The 25,454-nt window shown below is 47.1% G+C and overlaps 1 protein-coding gene across 5 annotated transcripts in view; it reads right to left on the reverse strand.

Moving 5' to 3' along the window:
* The window catches only part of HNF1B (HNF1 homeobox B), a 100,210-nt gene that overhangs the window by 46,054 nt on the left and 28,702 nt on the right, over positions 1–25,454 (reverse strand). For 3 of the 5 annotated variants that reach the window (XM_063628702.1, XM_055257091.2, XM_055257093.2), the window contains exons 5-8: positions 18,775–18,935; positions 13,206–13,338; positions 9,292–9,486; positions 7,384–7,502 (exon numbers count right to left, since the gene is read on the reverse strand). In XM_063628702.1, the coding sequence (XP_063484772.1) occupies positions 7,384–7,502; positions 9,292–9,486; positions 13,206–13,338; positions 18,775–18,935 (608 nt within the window). The remainder of the gene's footprint in view (positions 1–7,383; positions 7,503–9,291; positions 9,487–13,205; positions 13,339–18,774; positions 18,936–25,454) is intronic. The other 2 variants (XM_055257092.2, XM_063628704.1) reach the window with 2 other exon arrangements.

The following is a 25,454-nucleotide window of genomic DNA, read 5'->3' on the forward strand; positions in this document are numbered from 1 at the left end:
CCACGTAAAACCCTTTTTCCAAACTCAGAGCCGCTCAGGGGTGCTAGCAAGGGAAGTCAAGAGTGACCTAGCTTCCATGGGCTGGGTGTTTCCTTTGAGACATGCACTGAGTAAAGTATTTTACAAGTCTTCATGCAGTTAGTCCTTTCAGTGATCCCATGAAAAAGGTATCATTATCTTCATTTTACAGGTGAGCAAACAGAGGCTCAGAGAGGCTAAGACATTTCTCTGAGGTCACACAGGTAGAAAGTGGTAGAATCTTGAGCCCAGATCTGCCTAACTCCCAGATGGATGCTCCCAACCATCAGAACACTCTGCTTCCCCACCCAGTGAAGAAGCTGGGAGGGAGGGAACAGCCGAAGGGGATAGATGATGAGGCCGCCCACCTCCCCCCTTGTCAGTGCCCTGACTAGTTACTGCTCTGGGGGCCCTCTCTTCACCTTCCCATAAACTAGGAAGTCAAGCAGCGGGGAGAGAACACTGCGGAAACAGGAGTTGGCTCACAACCTGCCTACACTTGTTCTAACTGAGGTCAGTGCTTGCTGTGGTCTTGTTTCCAGACTAGCGGGGCATTGTTGAACTCAGGCACAAACCCACTCAGAGATAACTTGCCAGCACCCAAGAGTTGAGAAGGAGGGAGAGTTATGTGCTTTGGAAGGGACAGACAGCAGTAGACGCAGGATTCTTGGCAGCGAGAAGTCCCAGCCTGGGGTTCCTGACCTGTAATCCCCAAGGCCCTTGGGGCATGTCTGCCTTGAAAACAGGAAGTACTGGGATCAGACAGATACAAGTACAAATCCTGGCTTTAGCCTTATACCTGCATAACCTTGGGTTGTTATTATGGGTGCTTAAAAGTGGATATTGGAAGATGAACGTTGTTTAATGGGTCTGGAGTGAGAAAACCAGTCTGGAAGTCCAGCTCCGGAATTTATGATCTGTTTGAACTTGACCAGATCCATACCCATCTTTGAACCTCAGTTTTCTGTTTTGTAAATCAGGCATAAAAATAATGACCCTGCAGAATGGGTAAGAGCATTCTCCAGGAAATGTAAGCTAGAAAGGCATCTGGGATGCTGCTTGGAAAATGGAGGCATCAAATAACACGGGTTCTGCATTCGTTCATTCATTCATTCGTTCATTCATGCTTTGTTATTTACTGAACATCTAATATAGCCCAGGCATTTACTGAGTTGGATATTGAAAGAGTCACTAGGCTGGGCCCAGTGGCTCACACCTGTAATTCCAGCACTTTGGGAGGCGGAGGCGGGCAGATCACGAGGTCAGGAGTTTCAGAGCAGCCTGGCCAACATAGTGAAACCCCGTCTCTATTAAAAATACAAAGAATTAGCTAGGTGTGGTGGCGTGTGCCTGTAGTTCCAGCTACTTGGGAGGCTGAGGCAGGAGAACTGCTTGAACCCAGTAGGTGGAGGTTGCAGTGAGCTGAGACCACGCCATTGCACTCCAGCCTGGGTGACAGAGTGAGATTCCATCTCAAAAAAAAAAAAAAAAAGAGTCACTGGAAGGGGAGACAACTATCTCCTAAAGGATCACGGACGGGAGAGAAAACAGGGAGGGGGCTACCACTTTGAGTACTTGACTAAGTACTAGGCATTCTGTTAGGCACGTTGAATATTTTGTGAGATGGGGGTGGGATTTTCCCCATTTATAGATGAAGAAACTGAGTCTCCCAACAGGGAATTAACCGCCCAAGGTCACATACCAGGGGGTGATGAAGCTGAAAGTAGCTCAGGTCAGCTGGCGTTTCCTACCACTGTACAATGCCTCTAAAATAGGACTGCTCAGGATGTGTCCCTTTGACCCGAGCAGGGTGCACGCTAATTGCCCGGTTCAGTGCACACATCAGCAAGTGAAATGCTCTGAGAAGCCCTGCCCAGTGGCATTTAACTTTGTGTAATCCAGCAGTTCCCCCAACATATTTGACCAAGAAATCCTTCTCTCCCCTCACTTGTATTTCCTTGATACCTAGTGATATGGTTTAGATGTGTGTCCCTTCCAAATCTCATGGTGAAATATGATACCCAGTATTGGAGGTAAGGCCTAGTGGGAGATATTGGATCATGGGGGCAGATCCCTCATGAATGGCTCAGCGCCATCCCCTTGGTGATAAGTGAGCTCTGACTCAAGTTAATTCACGCAAGATCTGGTTGTTTAAGAGTCTGGGATGTCCCCTTTCTCTCTCTTGCTCTTTATCTCACCATGTGACATGCCTATTCCCCCTTTACCTTCTGCCCTGACTGTAAGCTTCCTAAGGCCCTCACCAGAAGCAGATGCTGGCACCACAACCTGCAGAGCCATGAGCCAATTAAACATATTTTCTTTTTAAGTTACCCAGCCTCAGGCATTCCTTTATAGTGATGCAAACGGACTAACACAAAAAACTGGTCCTGGGAGGGGGGCATTACTATAAAGATACTTGAAGATGGCCAGGTGCAGTGGCTCATACCTGTAATCCCAGCACTTTGGGAGGCTGAGGCGGGTGGATCACCTGGGGTCAGGAGTTCGAGACCAGCCTGGCCAACGTGGTGAATCCCTGTTTCTACTAAAAATACAAAAAATTAGCCAGGCGTGGTGGCCTGCACCTGTAATCCTAGCAACTCAGGATGCTGAGGCAGAATCACTTGAACCTGGGAGGTGGAGGCTGCAGTGAGCTGAGATCACACCATTGCACTCCAGCTTGGGCAACAAGAACAAAACTCTGTCCCCACCACCAAAAAAAAAAAAGATACTTGAAGATGTGGAAGCAGCTTTGGCAATGAGTAACAGGCAGAGATTGGGCGTTTGGAGGAACAGAAGAAGACAGGAAGATGAAGGAAAGTTTAGAATTTCTTAGAGACCTGTTAAGTGGTTGTGACCAAAATCCTGATAGAAATATGGAGAGTGAAGGCCAGGCTGATGAAATCTCAGGTGGAAATGAGGCACTGATTGGGAACTAGAGCAAAGGTCACCCTCCTTACACCCAGGCAGAGAACTTGGCTGCATTGTGTCCATATTCTAGGGATCTGTGGAAGTTTGAACTTCAGAATGATAGCCTAGGGTATCTAACAGAAGACATTTCTAAGCAGTAAAACATTCATGATGTGGCCTGGCTGCTTCTAACAACCCACGGTAGCTATGGAAGCAAAGGAATGACTTACATTTGGAATGTTGGAATTTACATTTAAAAAGGGAAGCAGAGCATAAAAGTTCAGAAAATTTGCAGCCTAACCCTGTGGTAGAGAAGGAATTCAAGTGGCCTATGGAGCAACAACTTGCTAGAGAGATTAGCTTGACTAAAACTAAAGAGGGCTGCATGCTAACAGCCAAGACAATGGAAAAAAGGCATTGAAGTATTTCAGAAATCTTCTAGGCAGCCCCTCCCATTAGAGGCCCAGAGGCCTAGGAAGACAATATGGTTTTGGGGGCCAGACCAAAGGCCCTGCTGCCCTGCACAGCCTTGGGACACTGCTCCCTGCATACCCGCTGCTCTAGCTTCAGCCCTGGCTCAAAGGGCCCCAGGTACAGCTCAGACCACCACTCTAGAGAGTGCAGTCTGTAAGCCTTGGTGGGTTTCATGTGGTGTTACGCCTGCAGATGCACAGAATGCAAGAGTGAAGGAGGCTTGGCAGCTTCCACCTAGATTTCAGAGGATGTATCAGAAAGCCTGGGTGCCCAGGCAGAAGCCTGCTGCAGGGGCAGAGCCCCCACAGAGAACCTCCACTAGGGCAGTGCTGAGAGGAAATGTGGGATTGGAGCCCCACCCCCCCACACACAGAGTCCCCACCAGGATACTGCCTAACGGAGCTGTGGGAATGGGCCGGCCACCCTCTAGACCTCAGAATGGTAAAGCCACTAGCAGCTTGCAACCTCAGCATGGAAAAGCCACAGGAACAGAGCTGCCCAAGGCCTTGGGAGCCCACCTGGCATGCCAATGTGCCCAGGATGTGGGACATGGAATCAAGGATTATTTTGGAGCTTTAAGATTTAATGCCTGCCCTGTGGGGTTTCAGACTTGCATGGGGTGTTACCCCTTTCTTTTGGCCAATTTATTTCTTTTGGGATGGGAATGTCTACCCAATGCCTGTACCACCATTGTATTTTGGAAGTAAGTATATAGTTTTTTATTTTACAAGCTCATAGGTGGAAGGACTTGCTCTTGAGTCTCGGATGAGACTTTGGACTTTGAGTTAATGCTGTAATGAGTTAAGACTTTAAGGGACTAGTGGGAAGGGATGACTGTATTTCTCAATGTGAGAAGGACAGGGGATTTGGGAGGCCAGGGGTGGAATGATATGGTTTGGATGTGTGTCCCCTCCAAATCTCATGTTGAAATGTGATTCCCAATGTTGGAGGTGGGGCTCAGTGGGAGGTAATGGATCATGGGGACAGATCGCTCATAAATGGCTTAGCATCATCCCCTTGGTGATGGGTGAGGAATTCATGCTTGAGTTAGTTCACATGAGATCTGGCTGTTTAAAAGAGTCGAGGGCTAGGCATGGTGGCTCACACCTGTAATCCCAGCACTTTGGGAGGCCAAGGCAGGCGGTTCACTTGAGCGCAGGAGTTTGAGACCAGCCTGGGCAACATGGCAAAACAAAAAAAATGCAAAAATTTAGCCTGTCATGGTGGTGTGCGCCTGTAGTCTCAGCTACTCTGGAGGCTGAGGCGGGAGGATTGATTGAGCCCAGGAGGTTAAAGCTGCAGTGAGCTGTGATTGTGCCACTGCACTCCAGCCTGGGTGACAGAACGGGACCCTGTCTCAAAACATAAAAATATAAATAAATAAGTAAGAGCCCAGGGCAGGGCCTCCCCCTTCTCCCTCCTGCTGCCACTCTCACCATGTGATGCATCTGCCCTGTCTGCACCTTCCGCCATGATTGTAAACCTTCTGAGGCCTTCAGCAGAGGCAGATGCTGGCATCATGCTTCCTGTACAGCCTGCAGAACCATGAGCCTTTGAACCTCTTTTACCTAGCCTCAGATATTTCTTTATAGCGACGCAAACAGACATCGCTATAAGCAATAAATCTGAACATGCCAGAAATGAATTTGAAATTCCTGTTGGAATATAAGACCTTAAAACAAAACCAAAAAAGCAGAATTGCCATCAGGTCTCTTTCAGAACTCACTTCTGACCCTGCCTTAGGAATAGAGTTTGTACAAACTGTCTTCACCGTGGGTACCTTCTGCTGTCAGGAGGCAGCGCCTTTACCCTCATTTTACTTCACTGCGCCTTTCCCATTCCTCCTTCTCTTTCAACTTGTTGGAAGAATGTTTCCTGAGTGGAATATGGGAAGTGAACTTATTTTTTACTCTTGTTCCTGACCACAAAGACAACAAGAGTGGCAGCAGTTACCATAGAATTTTAAAGATGGGTAGTGGAAGGTAAGTATGTGGAGTCAAAGACCAAAGCCTGAAGGTCCAGCACTAGAATTTATCATCTGTGTGACCTTGGGCAGGTCACCCTTCATCTCTGGGTTTTAGTTTATTTCTTTGTACTTAGGAGGTTGCAGTAAAAATAAAAGGATGAGACAAAGTTCATGAGAAGTATAAACTGTAATGTGCCACATGAGCATTTTTCATCCTTACTGAGTGTAATAATCAATCCTCATGATCGCAGAAATGAGTCTATTGCCAGACTCCTGAAATGTCTGGGGACACGGAGACAATGTCACAGCCGTTCTGGGAGGCCACTCATGCAGCTTCAAGGTCGGCTGGCCACTCCGTCCAATGGAGAGGAGAAGCCAGTGGGGGGCTTGTGCAGCGTCTCAGGGAGCATCTTAAAGTATTTTGATTAAGAGACCATTTCCTGAATTCAGAGGGCTTGTTTCAACAAGCAACCATCAAAGTCAACTTGGGAAAGACAGGAATAATTAATCATGGTCCTGTCTGGGGCTGATCAAGCGGCAGATGGATTGATAAACCTTTCAAAGGGGAAGGTATTCCCAAGGAGGGCCGCTGCGCCTGGCTGCCCCCCGATTGAGATTTGTGAGCACAGATAAATGTTTTCCCTGCTCACTACAAAGAGTGGGAACTCGCACGGGAGTCGAAGGGCAGGATAGCGAGGGGTTGTCCTTTCATCTTCTATTGGGTGAGAGAGGAGTGGCAAAGCAGGTCCCACACACCTCTCCCTCTACCCCCGGCCCCAGAGCCCAGCTGCCCTGGTCGCGTGTGTGTTTCAGTGCCCAAGACACCAGTTACTTAGTCTACGCAACCTTGCTGAATCCTCAGAAAAAGCGGATGTTACAACTCTCACTTTAAAGATGAAGAAATGAAGGCTCAGGGAGGTCAAGGTCACCAAGCAAATGGCAGAATCAGGAATAGAACCCACCTGCTCCACTACACTCTAGGGCTGGGAGGAGATCGGGGCAGAGGAAAGGATAGAGAACCCTGATCCCATGAAGGAACCTCCTGGGAAGCCCATGGCAGTGGATGAAGTGTGACTTGCAGGGCTCAGATGAAAACAAGACCATCAACAAGACCAAATTCTGAGAGCTTCTGACATGAAGTTCAAGGTTGTCACCTACTTATCTAGTAATCGATAGAGGCCAAACAGTTCCCACACTGCACAGACCCCAGCTACTAAAAGGTCTCATTGTGTTATTCTGGAATCATCAACTGTGTTCAGACAGCTTGTCCTGTTTTCTAACTCTCGGTGTCTTCTTGCAGTCCAGCTGTCCAAGCTGTAGCAATGAGCCTCGCCATCAGCTGCCTGTCTTTACTATTCCATCACCTCTATTCGGAGGTGGGACTTAGTCATCAACTGAAACAGTGACTAAGTCTCTGGATTCCCCACTTTCAGTGCACCAGGAAGTTGATAAAACCCCAAGTGGATGCTTACCCCTGGAAAAGCCAGGCTGTCTACTGGGGAGTCCCCATGGGTTGACATAGCTGGGTCATTCCCAGAGCTTATGGCATTCTGGGTCCAGGGGAATCAGCCTCAGGACCTCTGACTTCCTACTCACTGTCTCCACTGACTACTTTGTGGATGCTCAGGGATCCCTCTTGCAAAGCATGAACCTCAGCGGGGGATCTGTCCTCCTGAGCCCTCCTTGGAAATACCTTTTCCATGGACCATTGATCATTCTATTAGGGAACACTCAATCTCAATGCCTAAGCGCTCTATGTCATCCAGTCTCCAGCAACCTATCAAACTTCTGTCCTTGTTTGGTGCTCTTCCTGGGGAATCTGGGGGAGCAATAAGCCCTTTCAGCCTGTGGCCCTTTTTTTTCGCCCTGGGACCTTAAGGATTCTCTTTGCAAATAACAGGGAGCCTCAGAAGGACCTAATTTCTGGCCAAGTCCATGCTTGCCACAACCTCTGCACATCAATAGCCTTAGTCACACCCTGCCCACACCCCAACCCCCGCAAGTCCTGCTGGCATTACCTGTTTACTTGAAGACATGTTGGTGAGTGTACTGATGCTGCTGGTATCTGTGACCACCATTGCAGATGGAAACCGGGAGGTGTGGGAATACTGGGGGGGTTCCTGCTTGTGTGCGTACACTGGAGAGACAGAGTGAAGACAGAATCAAGGTGCATACATAGGCACATACACAGGTACAGGGCCCCCATCCCACACCACAGCTCCCATCTCCTCAGGGAGATAAAAGGGGTGGTGGTTATAGTGGGGATTTCTCATATTAGTTATCCATAAGATTCATGTAAATTCCAAGTTACGTGACCAACTCCCGAAAGCCTGTGGATGCTTGGCTGGGAGAGAGAGACCAGCCTGCTCTCAGAACACGGGGCCTACCAGGGAGGCCTCCGGTATGGAACGGGAGTGAAGGTCACTGGCCGTTGCCTCAGCTTGCCCTTCTCAGGCAGGGAGGCAGGTTATTTCCTGGTCCAGGGCACCATGGGCTCTCTCTTCTTGGGCGGCCAGGCCTGCTGGGCCTCAGCAGTCCACAGGTCGCTGGTGACCACTCTCTAACTGTCCCACCCAGGCCTCGCCACTGAGGAAGCCTGGCCAGGTGAAGGGAGAGGGGTAAGTGGGGAGCACATTGCCAGGCTCTGGGAGGATGGGAAGTGGGGCACATGTGGTCTCAGACTCTGCTACAGGCTGTGGCAGATTTTCAGAAGCCACTAAAATGTGACTGGAATGTGAGATGGTGCTCAGAAACCAGCTCCACAGGCCTGAGTGGGGATTGAGCCCTGAAGATAGAAGGCTGGACTTGGCCGTTCTCCCCAAAACCCACAGCTTATCTGATGCAGCTAGGGAAGAAACACAAACCTCTTTCACCATCATTGCCTTCTAGGAGTCCCTTTATAAATAATCTTCATAAAATTTTATGCTTACCGAACGCATTTACCCCTATGTTTATTTCCTATTCATAATGAGCCTAAATGCATACTATTTCCATTTTATGGGTAAAGAGATTGGGCTTAGAGTGGCTAAGTAACTTGCATTAGGCTACATAGCTGGTAAGTATCACAGCCAGGATTTAAATCCGGATCTGTCTGATCTAAGACTAGTGCTTTATACTGAACACTTCCTTGGGGTTTCTGAAGCAGAGAAGCCATGATTCCTCCCCAAACTCCTGTGTCAGGGGCTATAGCCAGACCTGGCCAGAGGATTGGAAGCCTGGGACTCAGGATGAAAGGCAGAGAAACAGAGGCTGGGACTGGATGGGAAATAAGTGGTCGAAAGGTAGGCTTGGGGTAGGTATAGAAATTGGATATGAGAAACAGTCTGTGTGCAGGGATGCAGGGGCGGCAGGGAGGAAGAAACTTGAATGCCCAGGATGGTGTGCCACTGGTATTTTTCACTTGTGTTCATGGTTCTTGATTAGAGGTGTTTGGGGTGTATAAATTGGAGGACACGGGACTCTAGAAGATTCTTCTCTCTTAGGGAAGGCAAACAGGATGCAAATTAGATGCCAACTGTGATCATTTGATAATGGCTGCTTGGGAGTTTAGATTGCAAAGGCTAAGTTGAGGTTCACTGGGAACAGGTGCTGGTGGTTTATGGGCGCGATCTTTTCCAGAGGTGTTGGAATGGGAAATTGGCGGTGTGTGTTCCACATGCTGTCTGGCTCCAATTCCCCTTCATCTGTAGGCCTAAACTGTCCTCTTCAAACCTTTCCCTGGGAATCTCAGGGGTAGAGAAGAGGACTAGAAAAGGTACAGCAACACTCAAGAGTTATGCTTGAGAAATTGTTTTGGTCGGTTGATCACAGGCAGGGAAAAGTGACCAAGCCAATACACTTCCGAGAAAGTTCAGACCCAGAGAGGGAAAGTGGTTGGCCACGGAGGGTCCTCGGTGCTCCCTCCCTCCACATGCCCATGTCCTTACTGTGTGAGTTCTGCAGCTGAGTCACAGCTGCCATGAAGGGCTGCTGGGCCATGTGGCCGCCTGGGCTCTGCTGCATGAGGGGCTGCTGGTGAGGGCTGTGCAGCTGCTGGGAGAACTGGACGGGCTGCAGGGCTGCCAGGCTGCTGGCCACACTGTTGATGACAGGGACACTCTGTGCTTGGGAGGTGTTGAGGCCTGTGGGAGCAAGAGGAAAAGATCAGAGACAGCTCCTGGGATAAGGAGAGGCGGATGGATGTCATCATTTGAACCCCTGCTCAATGTCCCAGTCACTGGGCTGAGCCTGTTACATAGGAGATTGCATGGGAGGCAAGTTTAAAGAAACAGAGACTTGGAGATATTAATTTACTTGCTCAAGTTCCACAATGAGTTGTGGGTTGGAGATGGGCATTAAACAGATATGATTAAAGCCTGAGAGTCTCCCAAAGTCATCCGGTGACCTCCCAAACTTAGCTCTCTTGAGGTTACCAGGGCTTTGGAAAAGCTGGCTCTACTTGCCCACTCCATCCATGCCAGGCTGTGAGAGAGGCTTGCCCTGGTGCCTGCAGGGCAGAGTGAAAGATGTCCACACTGAGGCACAGGTTATTGCCCAGATCAGTCTGTCCAGTAGAGGGCAGGAGTGTGCAGGGACGCAACTTCCATAGTCCCGGGAGTATGAAGATGGAAGACCCTTATGTAGTAGACTGTACAAAGACCCCGAGAGAGGTCAGGTGCCAACTCCCTTGACTGTAACAGAGAGGGGAGAAAACACTGGAACTCAGCCAGTCGATGAGGTGGGCATATCTTACCTGGCAGCATAGGGCTTGTGGCACTAAAAGGACCAGGTTTTAGAAAGAGGAAGTAGTACATTAAAGGTTGACTCTTGGCATTTATAGTGGGTCTTCCCATCTTTCTGTTCTGGGGATGTCAGGGCCTCTGTGACTTGGAACTGTGTATCCTGAGGCCTCTTTAGGACCCGGGACAGCCCTCTGAGGATGGGATCCCCCGGTACCCATGCTCTATCTCCTCCCTGAAAGCGACACGGAGGAAGACAGCTAAGGTAGGATCGGAGTGGGGACAGGACGATCAGGAGACAAGACACCTGGACCTACTTCCTGGGGTCGACTATGTTCCTGTGTTCTTGCTTTCTGGGAAGTTGGGGGAAGAATGGGATGAAGAAGGAATCCAGAAAAAGGTCTGATATAGGTGGATGCGGAAGGGACACCTAGAGAGGCTTTCCTGAAATGGAGACGGTTTCATAAGCAGGTTTGTGGGAAGCCATCAATGGAGATAACACAGAGTCCTCAACAATTGCCTACTCAGAGCTTTAGCTGATACTGTTATCAGAAACCTAAAAGGCGAGACCCCTGAGCAGAAAGGACGGGGAGAATCCTGCTTCTGGCTCTCCTGGGTGGGGGGTGGGGGTGCAACCCTCTGATCACCCTCAGAACAGCACTGTCTCCAGTTCCCCAGGGGGCTCAGCGTCTCCTCAAGCCAGCATCTCACCAGGTACCCTGATGACCGTGTTTCCCTTTCCTACCTCCTGCTTATGGTCTCAGTCTCCCAGGAAGCTCCATGAATGTGCCGTTTCTGAGAAATCTCTGAGTGCCCTACTGCTGCTCTTTTTGGGAAACTGCTGCCCAGCAAAGCAAATGATCCTGTCTAGAGTGGACGACATTTGAAAGCATAGTTCTGAAACCTGCGTGTGCTTCAGAAATCATCTGGGGGAGCTCTTTAACAAATAGACATTCCTGGGCCCCACCCAAGACCTAATGAGTCAGAACCTTCAGAGGTGGGGCCCAGGAATCTTATTTTCAATGCAGTCTGTGATCCTGATGTGCCTCAATTCCAGGATCGAGAGCCTCTGATGTCATTCCAGCTCCCTCAGTGGGTAAGTCTTGACCTTTTCATCTGTTTCTGTTTCTGGGCACTGGTTCTTGCTTGGGAAGTATGCTATCCAGTCCAGGGAAGACATGAGGAAGAGAATAGGATGAAGAGGTAAGAATGAGTAGAGAATAAGGAACTGGCCCTGCCAAATAATTTGTTACCACCTTCTCCACGGCCTTCTGCAATTCTGAGGCAGGGCCCGTGGTACTCAACACATCAGTCAGTTAAATGAGGATGCCTGCAACCAATTTCTCATCCTAACACTCCATAGTGTAGGACCTCTGTGTCTCAGCAGTTTTCTGGTGATTCTCACCATTTCTCATGCTCTGTCTGCCCCAAGTGTTCACAGATATGTACACACACAGCCACCCTTCTAAGGTCAGTGTGCACTCTGGTGTAGCCCATCTGAATAGGAGATTAAGGAGCATTGTGAGATGATAGAGAAATATGAGTAGAGGAAATTAGAAAGAACAAAATTGAAAGATACAGACTAGCCCCAGGGAAAATTTTAATTCAGATATATATATATAATATATATATATAAAAAACTGTATGGCAGTGAAAGTTTGGAATGGAAAGAAAGAAGTTAAGTGGGACAGTTTATTATTTTGATTGCAGAAATAAGTGGAATATCTTCCCCATGGGCCTTTTAATCAAATCTTCTAAATGGCAAACAAGCTGGTTTTAGGTATCTTAACTCATTGCAAACTCTGGTATTAGTATAATTACCATATTCCATATACCAGAGGGCCCAGTCAAAAGGCAGTACATTTAAAATGATCGTTTATATTGTGAGTTCTCTAAACGCTTCCCCATTCCCATTTTCCTTCTGCCAAAATAAATGCACTGTGTGTCAATTTCCAAGCAGCTAAGGATAGAGTGAGAGCCACACATATTCAATAAATTTGTGTGCCTCCAATGGGCCTAGCCCTGTTCTGACCTCAAAGGATGTGTAAGTCATTCTCTTCAGAAGTGAGAATCCAAGTTCCGACCCTAGCTAGAGCTGATTTAGGGAGAGAAGAGGGAAGAAAGAAAAAGGCAGAAACAAAACAAAGAGGTGGCCAACATGAGCCCTAGACACAAGGAAGGTAAGAGGACAATGGAGTGATACAAGGTTGAAAGAAAGATGACCAATGTGCTACCCTTACATCTCTCCCAAGACATCCAGCAATACATCCAAGGGTCACAAGGATGGTTTTGAGAAACAATGACACCTGAGCTGTCATGGTGAAGCTGAAAATATGCTGAATACTCATCAACATTAAAACTCTCAAAGAGACATCCACAACCACAGTTCCCTTCAGCCTTCTCATGCCTCAAGATGGCCCATGTATGGGAGGGCACAGGCTTGCTGTTGAATATGAGCCTCCTGGAGCTGGAGGGACCTGATCCATCTCCGTGTCTTCAGGCATGTGATGTGCCAAAGCAACCTATTTCTCCTTAAAGTTTTCAAAGCTCTCAGATACAATGGCAGTTTCCCTCTGGGTCCTCCCTCGGTGTATTTTCACTGCTGGCCAAGGAGATTTCGTATACCACACAAAATTCCCCATTTAGAAGCAAACCTGTCATTCTTACTTCATCATCACCAAACAGAAAGAACCTCCTGAAAAATCTACCACCTACTTAGTGATAGGAATGACCTCAAGACAAAGTGCAAGCTACGATGTTATACACATTCATACTTTAGAGATTTACAAGCATGTTCCTATTCACTGTCATTTGATCACTTCAACAACCTATTTTATAGATGAGGACATTGAATCTCCTAAAGGTTCAATGATTTGACCCAGGATGCACAGCTGCTAAACTGTGACCGGGATCCAAATCCATTCCATAATTTTCTCTTGTTTCAGGCTAAACAATCCAAATATTGGATTTAAGGAGACAGATGAGAAACTAAAGAAGTTAAGCCAAATCTACTAGTCGTGGGTGAGTTTGAAGGAGACCTACAGTTATTTTTCGCCACATTAATTTGCTTCCCATTCTTCTTCTCCCTGCCCCCAAGTTTTCCGACCAAGAATAGAACTTACTTTGTGCAATTGCCATGACTCCAGAGAGGGGTGTCATGATGAGGTTTTGAGATTGCTGGGGATTATGGTGGGAGAGGCTGTGGATATTCGTCAAGGTGCTGACTGGGGGCAAACCTCCTCCCGAGACTGAGATCTGATGGAGAGAAAAAAACAAGAGAAACATGGGTGGACTTGGACCACAAAGAGCAGTTTCCAACATGATGTGACTAGCGATTCCTTGGCATGGCTAGTTCTCAAATTCATTCCTTCATTCCCTCAATAACAATTATTGGCTGGGCGTGGTGCTTCACCCCTATAATCCCAGCACTTTGGGAGGCCAAGACAGGAGGACTGCCTGAGCTCAGGAGTTCAAGACCAGCCTGGGCAACATGGTGAAATCCCATCTCTACAAAAAAAGAAAAAAACACAATGATTAAGTGCTTACTGTGGGACAGACACTATTCTAGATGCTGGGGATACAGCAGTAAGTAAAACAGACAATGATCCCTGCCCCCATGGTGCATCTATTGTTGACTGTCTGAGTTACTAGCCAGCTTCAGAAATTACTAAGGGTTGGGGGAGATTAGCCATTATAAGGTTTCTCTACTTTTTCCACATCTCCAGTACACATTACAAAATTTTTTCTTTTTTCTTTTTTGGTCAAGGATCCTATATTGTAATCACCATTATATTTTAATGACAGATTAGTATGAGAAAGCTACTGATTTTTGTGTATTTACTTTGTACATGACCACTTCACTGAATCCTACTAGTGTCTTTTCCTCATTGATTTTTTTCCAAGTATGTAATTGTAATACAAGCATCTGATGGTAACAGGGTCTTTTCCTTGCTAGTACTGATATGTCTACATGTCCTATTGTATTGCTTAGAACTTATAGTATTAAATAATAACAGCTGTAATAGATGTGCTTATTTTGGTTCTGATGTTATCAGAAATGTTTCCAATGTTTTCCCATTAACTCTAATTGTAATTATAAGGGCGCGATCAGTTTTATACACACCTACACTTTTTCCGTGATAAATTAGTTTACTACTTATAGTTTCAAAATAATTTTTTTCTTTTTTTGAGGTGGAGTCCAGCTCTGTTGCCCAGGCTAGAGTGCAGTGGCGTGATCTCTGCTCACTGCAACCTCTGCCTCGTGGGTTCAAGCAGTTGTCCTGCCTCAGCCTCCCGAGTGGATGGAACTACAGGCACCCACCACCACGCCTGGCTAATTTTTGTATTTTTAGTAGAGACAGGATTTCACTATGTTGGCCAGGCTGGTCTTGAACTCCTGACCTCAGGTTATGTGCCCACCTCGGCCTCCCAAAGTGCTGGGATTACAGGTGTGAGCCACTGTGCCCAGCCTCAAAATAATTTTTAAAGTTATTATTAAGAAAGGACTGGCCCCTCTTATTCTGAACCCAGGCGTGCTTGAGAGCATCAGGAACCCTGAGAGGTGCTTTGGGGTTAGGATACACCAGATGTCTGAGTAACTCAACTTTCCTTCTTCCATCTTTCACTTCCCAGAGCTTTTCAGACTATAGGTCTCCCACCAGCACCCAGGTAAGATACTGTCTCCCACCCTGCCCTTCTGGTCAACTCCACAGCGTCCAAGGTTAATTTGAAAAAGAAAGAAAGCAAAAACCAAACAGGTGTGTTTGTGTTTTTAAAATAAGCATCAAGAAATGAGTTAGGGGGTCACATGACCAAGAAGGAATTCTGACCACATCAAACAAGAGAGAACCAGCCTGTTTGCTGGACTTGTTTTTCAAAATGCCAGTCATTAAAAAAAAAAAAAAAAAATCCGTAGCCTGCCCTCAGACTGAATCTCTTGGGTAATGTAGTTCCTTTGGAGAAAGTCAACCAAGTGACAGTAATTTCTCTGACATTTCAGCATTTGGTTCATGGTATAAGAGAAGCGTGGAGGCCAATGACTTTAGGATTTGTAAAGTGCTTTCACTGATTGTCCTTAATAGATAATGACACAAGTAGGGCAGGCATTATTACTATCATTCCCTATATTACAGATTAAGAAACTGATCTTCGAAAGAGTTGAGACTATTTCTATGTCACTTGACTCATAAGTGAAAAAGCCAGAGTTAAAATCCAGTTTTGCTGGAGCTTAAATCTTATCCACTTACTAAGTTTGGGCAACCTTGATCAAGTTACTTCCCATTCTAAAATGCAACCATTATTTTTTAATTTTTTTTTTTTTTTTTTTTTTTTTTTGAGACAGGTTCTTACTCTATCGCCAAGGCTGGAGTGCAGTGGCATGATTGCAGCTCATCACAGCTTCAAACTCCTGGAATTAAGCGATCTTGTCACCTCAACCTCTGGAGTAGCTGGGACAACAGGCATGCACCACCATGCCCGGCTAATTTTTTTATTTTTTGTAGAGACAGGGTCTTGCTGTGTTACCCAAGCTGGTCTCGAACTCCTGGGCTCAAGCAATTATCTTTCCTCACCTCCCAAAGTAGTGGAATTATACGTGTGAGCCACTGTGCCAGGCTACAACCATTACTTTCTATTTGGCTCCTGGACTGATGGAAGCTAGGGCACTGCTAAGGATATCAGTGGTGATCCTTACATGATAATTTGGAGAGCCTGAATTATATTAATGGTGTCATTTACGGTCTCTTCACTATGCTAGGTTCTTTAAATATCTATAATCTATAAGGTTGGTATTATTAGCCCTATTTCATAGATAAGGATACTGAAATTTAGAGAAGTTAAGAAGTGTGCCCAAGTGGTAGAATTGGGGTTGAAAGCAGGCTCTCTACCACCACGGCCTGAGCTTTTCACCATTAGGACATACTGCTTGATACTGTGAAAGTATTCGGTATGTGCTTTTCTTTGTTCTTTCCTTCTTTTTTTTTTTTTTTAAAGGTTCGACATGCACAGACTACAACCCTGAACCTGGCCAGTTTTTTGTCAATGCGTGACATTTGGGTATGGGGGTGGGTAGGGGCACACAGTACAACAGAGAGTTCAAATGGATTGGCTTTATTTCCAAAACCAGTCCTTGGGGCAAGATTTCAAGGCACGTCCTACTGAAAGTCAGCATGCAGAGATTGTCATTCCTAGAACAGGGCTGACCCAAAGAACAACGGTGCTACAAGCAATCTTCACACCAACCCTATGACGTAGGCATCATTATCCCCCATTTTACAGATGAAGAAACTGAGGTTAAGCAATTTATCCACACTACTGCTGGTGAATGACAGAGCCAAGACTTGCACATACTGGTTCCCTTCCCTGCATTCCTTTTTAACCATACTCCACTCTTGCCTTGGGGGACCAAGATCCGTGATGGACATCTTATTATATTAACAAGAAAACAGACTCTTGAATTTGGGTCTCTTACGATAGTGAAACAGCACATGCACTAGGGTGTTGGAAACAAGAGGAAAGCCAGACCCTGCAAACAAGCTTCCAGGTGTTTGCTAACGTTGAGGTGTGCAGTCTTGGTCAATCATCAATCCAATAACACACTGCCCAGTTAAAGCACTGCCGAGCACAACAGGAAGCAAAAAGCGTGTCCGCAGGCTGCATTCAGAGAGGCCTTGGCCTGGGTGAGGCAGCTTGCCTCTCAGGAGGAGTGGCAGAGCTCAATAGGAAACCCCAAGGACCTTCAAGCAATAAGAGCTGAGACCTGGAAGGTTTTTCCACACTGAGAAGTCAAGACCTCTTCCATAAGGCCCCCCTCTCCATGGAAGCCTGGGTAATCCTTAACCCTAACTTGTTTGGGACACTCTCGAGAAGTCAGAAAGACTTGTCTGTGCCTCTCACAGGTAACTGACACAAGTGGTTCTTCATATGGAGAAGAATCTTTCTTAAGGGATAGGTGGGAGTAGGAGAAGGTGGCTGCGAAATGCCTCCCCCAGGAATGCCCTTTCATTTTTGTTTTCAGAGACCACGACCAGGACGAGCGGCTCAGGTCCTCTGAAACCAGAATTGGCCGGGTCAGTGATCCCCTCAGAAACCACACTTTGTTTTTCCTCCAGGGAGCCAGGGACTCGATCACCTGTGACTCACCGTTTCTGTGTTGCCTACACAGCATGCACGTCAAGATCTAAAATGGCCTCTGCACCCTGTTGCCCTCACCCATCCTGGCCCCCACTATGAATGTGTGCAGCTCCACCTTCAGCATGAAAGTCAGGAAGCTGCGGCTCCTCCCTCCCCTGAAAAACAGAGCATGGCCCAAAGAATAGAGCTTTCCATTCTCTTCCCTCGCCAGTGTCGTAATGCTCCTGATCTCCCATAAGCCACTCTCTCCTGCACTTGTGTTGCTACAGGATCAGAGCCTACTCCTAGTTATTTGTTTTACTATTATTATTAATTATTATTTTTTGAGACACCCGAGTCTCACTCTGTTGCCCAGGTTGGAGTACAGTGGTGTGAACTCGGCTCACTGCAACCTCCGCCTCCCAGGCGCAAGTGAGCCTCCCGCCTCAGCCTCCCGAGTAGCTGGGATTACAGGTGCATGCCACCATTCCTGGCTAATTTTTGTATTTTTTTTTTAATAGAGATGGTGTTTCGCCATGTTGTCCAGGCTGGTCTCAAACTTTCTGGCCTCAAGTGATCCACCTGCCTCAGTCTCCCCAAGTGCTGGAATTACAGGTATGAGCCACTGCACCTGGCCTAGAATTTAGTTTGATATAGAAAATTCAAATTCAAATTGTCCATTCTTCACCAAGTGTGCTAAACTTGCATCTGGGTATGGGGCTGTGGTTACGGATATAGAAAACTTCAGTTAATGAGAATGATATTGACATTAACATGACAACAACAATACTGCAATTTATTGACTATTTCCTATGGCAAACACTGCAGAGTATTTTTCAAATGTTATCACGCTCATGCCCCGACCAAGTCTATTGTTACCGCCCCCATTTGATAGATGAGGAAGAGATCATAAGTAGTTGAGTAACCTGCTCAGGCTACACAGCTATTAAGAGCCGGAGCTGGGATTTGAACCTGGGCAACTGTAACTTCAAAGTTGGTGTTTCTCCCTCCCTAAGCATCGCCCCACCCCATCTACCATTTGTGCTGCGATCTTCGCTGTCGTGGCATCCCATGTCTTTCACCGTTCCAGTTCAAGAAGCTTCTCCCCATCACCTCCTATCCACTACATCCTGACTTGCTAATGACTCTTCTTGTGAGTACCAAGGGGATGGTAAGGAGCAAGAGGGGGCTTGTGTCAAAGTGAGGTGCTCTCTAAGTTAAAAAATTGGCTTTGGAGGCCTTGGGGGGAGGGATGAATGAACATTTTATCAACACAAATGTCATTGGCAAGCCCCAAAACAAACAGCGTCCCACCGGGCTTGCTCCTTTATGAGGCATTCAATCAATAAAATGAGAGCAGAACTCTGTCAGATTTATTGGCTGGGTTCAAACCGAACACCTCTTCTACCCGCCGAAGGCTGGGTCGCCAGCACTACCTCTCCTTTCCAACTCTGGACAGCCCTCATTTTCCCCTATGGGGCTACAATGGTTCATTGTTTGAGGCAGGCCTTGTGAGAAGTTGTGTTTGTTTTGCCTCTTATCTTATCAGCTCCAGAGCGACAATGGCCCAGGTGTACTCACCATTTTACCATCAGGTGAGAGGAGATTGTGGCCTGGGTCCAGGCTGGCTGGGGAGACTTGCTGTAAAACCGACTGGCTGGTCACCATGGCGCTGTTGCCATGGTGACTGATTGTTGAGGAGGAAGTGACCTCATTGTTTCCCTGCTGGCTGTAGCGCACTCCTGCAAAACAACACAAACCCAATAGCGAACATTAGTGCCACCAGGGCCCTGGAACAATGACTTGGCACCTCTTGTTTTCAAGGGTGGGTAATAAGAAAATAAAGTTGCCTTCTCCTCCCGTCCACCCACAAGAAACATCGGCTGCTTTTCTCCAGGGTAAATATGGCATGTTCTCTATTTAATTCTAGAATGTAAGCTCCATGAGGGCAGGACATTTTTATCTCTTTTGTTTTGTTCACCGATGTATCCCCAGTGCCTTGGCACTGAATAGCCACTCGGTAAACTTCTGATGAATAAATGAATGACTGGATGGATTCTGTTTGTTATTGCTTCCACACTGTTCTTTGAGGATTTGGGGATTGAGACTAGCCTTCTGTTACTGGCTGGAGTATTTCTTTTATTCTTTAAAATGCCTTCTAGAAATGTTTCCCTGGCATCTCTCATGGTGCTGCAAAGTATAAGTAGACCCATGTGACAAAGAAGAAGCCCTTGTCCAGTGACCCTGGAAAGAACTGTAGCTTAGGCATCAGTCTCTGTGTACCACCTTTGTGGCCAGGCCCAAGAGGTCAGGGGCATGGACACAGGCAGAGCAGGACAGGGATGAGGCTGCGTCTGGGAGCTAGGCTGTAGAACTCACATTCCTTTGCTGGGGTCCCATTTGGCTGCCTTCCAGGGCACAGGGAAAGGTGCGTCTGCCGGGAGGTGGGGCAGGCAGCACACACAGGCAGATGTGGATGCTTAGTAAACCACTGGAGTTTGCTCTGCAGGGGAAGGGTAGAACCAAACATGTTTACAACCTCACTGCTCTGACACTCCCTCTTGCTCGGGAACCAAAATGGAGGTCTGCTCTCAGGAAAGAAAAGTACTGGACAGAGATCAGGCAACTGAAGGAAGCCAAAAGAACGCCTGGGTCCAGTTTGCAGATGGAAGACCTGCTTGATGTGCCCATGAAACAGTCAAGGACAAGGTTGAGGGTACATGGGGCATCTCACCCTTAAGCTCAGTGCTTAGAAAGACAGTGTTCTTGTTTTTTGCTTTGGATTTGACAAAAAGGTTTGGAGGACCCTGTCCTGCAGAGACAAAATGCTCTAGGCATGGAATCATCTGGATAAGTGGACCAACTCTTTGGCTGCACGTCTTCCTTTGCCCAGTTTCCCAAGATGAACCATCCCTGTATACTGATTCTGTTGTTGCTCTTTCATCTACCCACCCCCTGCCCTAGCTAGAGCCCCACCTTCCAGAGGAGGCTACAAAGTTCCCCCAGGGGCCAGGCACACTGCCATAATCAGTGTCATAATCTGCCTCTAATTCACTAAGATGAAGCTTACCAAGATGAGACTAGATGAGCCCCAAGCCAGTTTTCCCTGGATCTTCCTAAAGACATTACCCAAGGCTGATATGACCTAGAGCTTAAGAGGGCTGGGGAAAAAAACAAAACACATGCTAAAGCTGGGTTCTAACCTTCAAGAGCAACTTGTCTGAGTATGTAGTGGCTTGATGCTTGCTCTATGAGCTTTTCTATTGGCCATTTTCCCCATTCTTTGAATCAAGGAGCTGCTAGTGGGGGAGGTGGTGACAGTGGGATGGTGCTGGAATTGGTGTATTGGTTTAAGGCACAACATTTTTTGGGAAGAACAGAAATCATGAAGTTAAAAGGAGGAACAGCGTCCAGATCCCCAAGTCAACAGCCCATGCCCAGTCCCCTGTCCTCCTGTGCACCTATTTGCAGCCCCCACATCTCCTGTTTGCCATCGATGCCATCCCATTGGATTAAATGAGGCCTTCTTTCTTCACTCACATTTGCCACCCAGTTCCCAGCAGGATGCTTCCAACAGTTCAAAGTGTTGTTACATGAAAGAAGAAAGAGATTTGAACCTTATGAGCTCTGAAGGCAGAGCTAGGTCCAATGGAAAACAGGGAGGCAGACTTCAAATAAATAAAAGGAAGAATTTTCTATCAAGGAGGGGCAGTGGGAAGACTATGGACTCTGCAGCTAAACCAACTCGGGTTCAAATTCTGATGCTGCTCTTAATAGATCTGCGATCACGGGAAAATTACTTTCCCTCTCTGTGCCTTTGTTTCCTCTAGAAAAATGGAGGGAATGCATCCTCAACAGGGCTCTTTTGGGATTAGAGGTAACATCTATACAGTTTCTTGCAAAATGCCATACAAATGGCAACTATGGGTGGGGATGCTGTGGGGAGGAAGCTGGTATAGGAATGGACCCCAAGATATTTGCCCTAAGATCCTAGAATTCTAGATGGCTTAGGACAGATTCTAAACACTGAATGGAATTATCTTTCCATAGAGAACAGTTTCCAAAGAATCCTACCCTGGCAGAACCACTGATGGTTTGCCCTGGAAGCAACTTGGGAGAGAGGTCTGGCCGCTGCCCTCTTGCTCTGTTCTTTTGGAGGAACTGGACTTCACCCTGTTTTTCTCCTGCTTTCTCTGACTCCCTAACCAGCTATTTACCTCCCCGAGAGGCTCTGCTCCTGAGAGAGTGGTGATAACGCTGGGAGTCAGGTGTGTTTTCACCTCCCAGCCTGTCCCCATCATCGATTCAGTCTCAAGTCAAACAGTCTCTGGATTTAGCCTATTTAATTTGGCTGACGGAAAAGGGCCAGCCCTCTGATGATCAAATATGGGTCACAGGGAGGCTTCTCCCCTACCAAAGGCTACGCAATTATTTATTTAAAAATAATTAACCAAGGATTTCCGCAGGAAACAAAAGGCTTCTTTACAAGGGAGCATGTCAGGAGAGACTCAAGAGCCATTTGTTAGAATCCAGGCAGCTTATTCCAAGGCTGCTGTGGTTTTTACACTTTGTTTTTCTCCCCAACAAAACTTTATTATATAAGAAATATAATGGTGAAGCTGCTCTGTCAAAAGACAGATGAGCCTAGACCTTTGAACGTTCCTTTAAAAGCCTCTGGTTAAGTGATAGAGGCCTGGCTGGAAACTGGGGGATCCCTGTTTTAATCTCAGCTCTGCTATCAATTTCTTGGGTGAGCACCAGCTTCCTCATCTATAAGCCAGAGGACTGCCCACTGTGGGGAGGGGGCCATTGTCACAGCAGAGTGATGGCAACCAGACACAAGGCTGCTCATCAGCCCCAGATCCACCTGCAGCTGTTCCCACGATGCTCCTCTCACCAAGAATGTGGCAATCACTGGCCCCTGAGAGGGTGGCTGTAATCAGCCAGCCATCTTATGAGGGGGCGGGGTGGGGGCGCATCACAAGGCGTACACCAAAAATAGGTGCTCTTGTTAGAGGAAGGAGAGGCCAGTCCTCCTATATTTCAAAAACTCAGAAGAGCACTTGAGGTGAGAACAAAAATAAGTGCAAAGGGTGCAGGCTCTGGAGCCAGGTGACCTGGGTTTAAATCTTGGCTCTACCCTGTAAGACCTATGTGACCTTGGGAAGTTACTTAACCTCCCTGAGCTTCAGTTCCTTACTGTTAACAATATCCATCCGTCAGGTCATTGGGAAGAGAACGGAATGAGTTAACGGATGTCCAAATATCCAGACCATGCTGGGCACATAACAGTTGCTGAAAACACGTCAATTCCTCCTACTTTGGGACTGTCTTTGTTTAAAAGACATTTTTAGGAAGGCTGAGGTCATGCCACTCTATTGAGCACCTACCATGTGCCAGGCACTGTGCTAGGGAGCATTAGGAAATGGAATGGCATCTTCCCTTCTTCCTTCACCAATGCAAGTTCTTAAAGTGAACATATGACAAGGGCTCTGGTTTAATATTGATTAAGCAAAGATGCCAGGTTAATAGCCACAGAGTACCCATAGGAGAAATGACAGTGGCAGATGGTAGCCATTCACCTTCCACTTACTTCCTAGCTCAAGCCACTAATGGGCCCCGTCCCCATTGTTGGCTCTATGAACCACAGCAAGTGTGTCCAGCAGCAAAAGCCATCCAAGGTGGAGTTGAGACATCCCTGAGGCCCTGGTGAGTAGATCATCTACTTTCCTCTGTTCCTAGGCATCAGCATCATGGGTGTTGGGTTATTCCTGGATTCCCAACAGCATATGGGGCAGACGCAGATCATTCGGTTTCTATCCCATATGACTGCTCAGAAGTGCCAAAGGCATGGCAGAGGTACATGTTTCCAAGAAGCCAGCATCCTTGCTCTGCCTTCCTCTACCAGCACCGTCTCCAGGGTGCCTTTCACACTGCTGCAGCCTGGGATTTCTTTCTAAAACAAAGTCACACCATGCCTCTGCCCTGCCTGGAAACGTCTGATGGCTCCTCACTGCTTTCCAGAAAAGCCCCAACACCCGAGACTGGCAGAACTGGGCCTTTGTGATTCGTCTGTTTTATTTGCATGATCTCTCGCCACAACCTTAATGCATTTCTCAAACGGCCTGACTGTCTCCTGCCTCTGCACCTTTGCTGTTCCCTCTGCCTGGAAAGCATCTCGTGTCACATGTCGCCCCGCTGTGAAGCTCTTCTAGATTCATCCTGGGAGATGGCTGCTCCATCCTTTGTATTTTACATGCACTAGACAGAGACTTACAGCAGGAGTCAGTCACACTGCATGCACGCTGATGATATGTTTACTTTTCTCTGCCTCTTAAAGAAAGAGATGAGTTTTTACTTGTTGCATCTTCACAGCCTAGCAGACTGCCTAGTACTGTGAATATTTATTGACTGAAGGAATGAAACCCCAGCAGCTTTGAGCACCCATGCCCCAGACAAGGAGCATCACGTCTAGCAGAAGGAGAAAATACAGTCAGTTCTGTATTTATTGCAGTGAAAGTGTAAATTTGTTCCAATTCTATTGACATATTGGGGATAATTTGAGTGTAATGTCAATTTCACATTTGGAAAACACTTAGTGAATTCAGAAACCTGCATCCAGCTGAATGGAACCACATAGGAGAATACTAACAATGCTCCTGTGTGTACATATGCGCACCTCAAACATCCACCAGCCGCCTCAGTCCACTGTGTGCACTGGTAAGACACATCTGTGCAATATGGAGTCACATCTTTTCCTTCCCATTTCAGATAACCCTTTCTCCACTGCTTCACAGTAACTCACAACCAGCAGCCCTTCTGATGCCCACTTCCCTAGGCAAACTTGCCATATTTACTGTTGTACAGCATTTATATATTTCTTAACTATTTAACGGGTATAAAACTCTGGTAATCTTTTTATTGGATTCTTATCTTTTAAAAATGTGTTGGCCGGGCACAGTAGCTCATGCCTGTAATCCCAGCACTTTGGGAAGCCGAGGCGGGTGTATCACTTGAGGTCAGGAGTTCGACACCAGCCTGGCCAACATGGTGAAACCCTGTCTCTACTAAAAATACAAAAATTAGCTGGGTATGGTGGTACATGCATTAGCCAGGCATAGTGGTGTAATCCTCGCTACTCAGGAAGCTAAGGCAGGAGAATTGCTTGAACCTGGGAGGCAGAGGTTGCAGTGAGCTGAGATCGTGCCACTACACTCCAGCCTGGGTGACCAGAGCAAGACTCCATCTCAAAACAAAAAAAAAAATGTGCCGCTGAGGAAGTTTTCAAGTGTTGTGCTTTTTTAAAAGTTTATTTCAGAGACAGAGTCTCATTCTGTCACCTAGTCTGGAGTACACTGGCGTAATCTCGGCTCATGGCAACCTTTGCCTCCCGGGCTCAAGTGATTCTCCTGCCTCAGCCTCCTGAGTAGCTGGAACTACAGGCACCCACCACCACGCTCAGCTAAATTTTTGTATTTTTGGTAGAGACAGAGTTTCACCGTGTTGGCCAGGCTGGTCTCAAACTCCTGACCTCAAGTGATCCGCCGGCCTCAGCCTCCCAAAGTGCTGGGATTGCAGGCATGAGCCACCGCGCCCGGCCTCAAGTGTTGTGTTTTTAATCCTGTTTTTCCCACAAGCCCTGTGGTTCTTATCACATGGCTTAGCACACTCTGGTGATTTTTAGGCTGCATATGTCAGGTTATATAGACCCTACTGTGCCTGTGTGTTCAAAGACAAACATGACTGCCTTACGGGAGGACCCCAGAGAGGAGCTGCTCAGGGTGCCATTCACCAGAGACTTTGCAGAAACCTGTGCTTCAGGGCCTTAGAGCTACAGCTCATAGAGCCCCTGGCGATTTAATTCAGCTCTAAGAGCTTCAAAAAAACAGCTGAAACCCCAATTCCACGATTCCAGAGATCAACTAGGCACCAGCCTCTATACATTTTAACAATCCCTCTCTCTCTCTCTCTGCCTTAACTCTCTGATGATTCTGGGTCAGTTAACTTTTGGGCCTTGGCATTTTTGTCTGTGAAAGGGGCATACAGATATTCCTTCTTCACAAGCCAGAATAATGAATGAATAAAATAATGTCAGAGATGCACTGGTTCTGCTGGGTAAACAGAAGAGCAATGTCAACCAGGAAAACAGGACCAGAATTGCTCTTTTAGTAAGAAGAAGTGAGGAAAGTGGGGATTCCTGGGCAATGTCGGGCTCAGCTTGCCCGTGATGTGGCTTTTTGGCGCTGAAGCCTGGGGGTTCC

The sequence above is a fragment of the Symphalangus syndactylus genome, chromosome 20 (genome assembly GCF_028878055.3).
Source record: "Symphalangus syndactylus isolate Jambi chromosome 20, NHGRI_mSymSyn1-v2.1_pri, whole genome shotgun sequence".
NCBI classification, from domain to species: Eukaryota; Metazoa; Chordata; class Mammalia; order Primates; family Hylobatidae; genus Symphalangus; species Symphalangus syndactylus.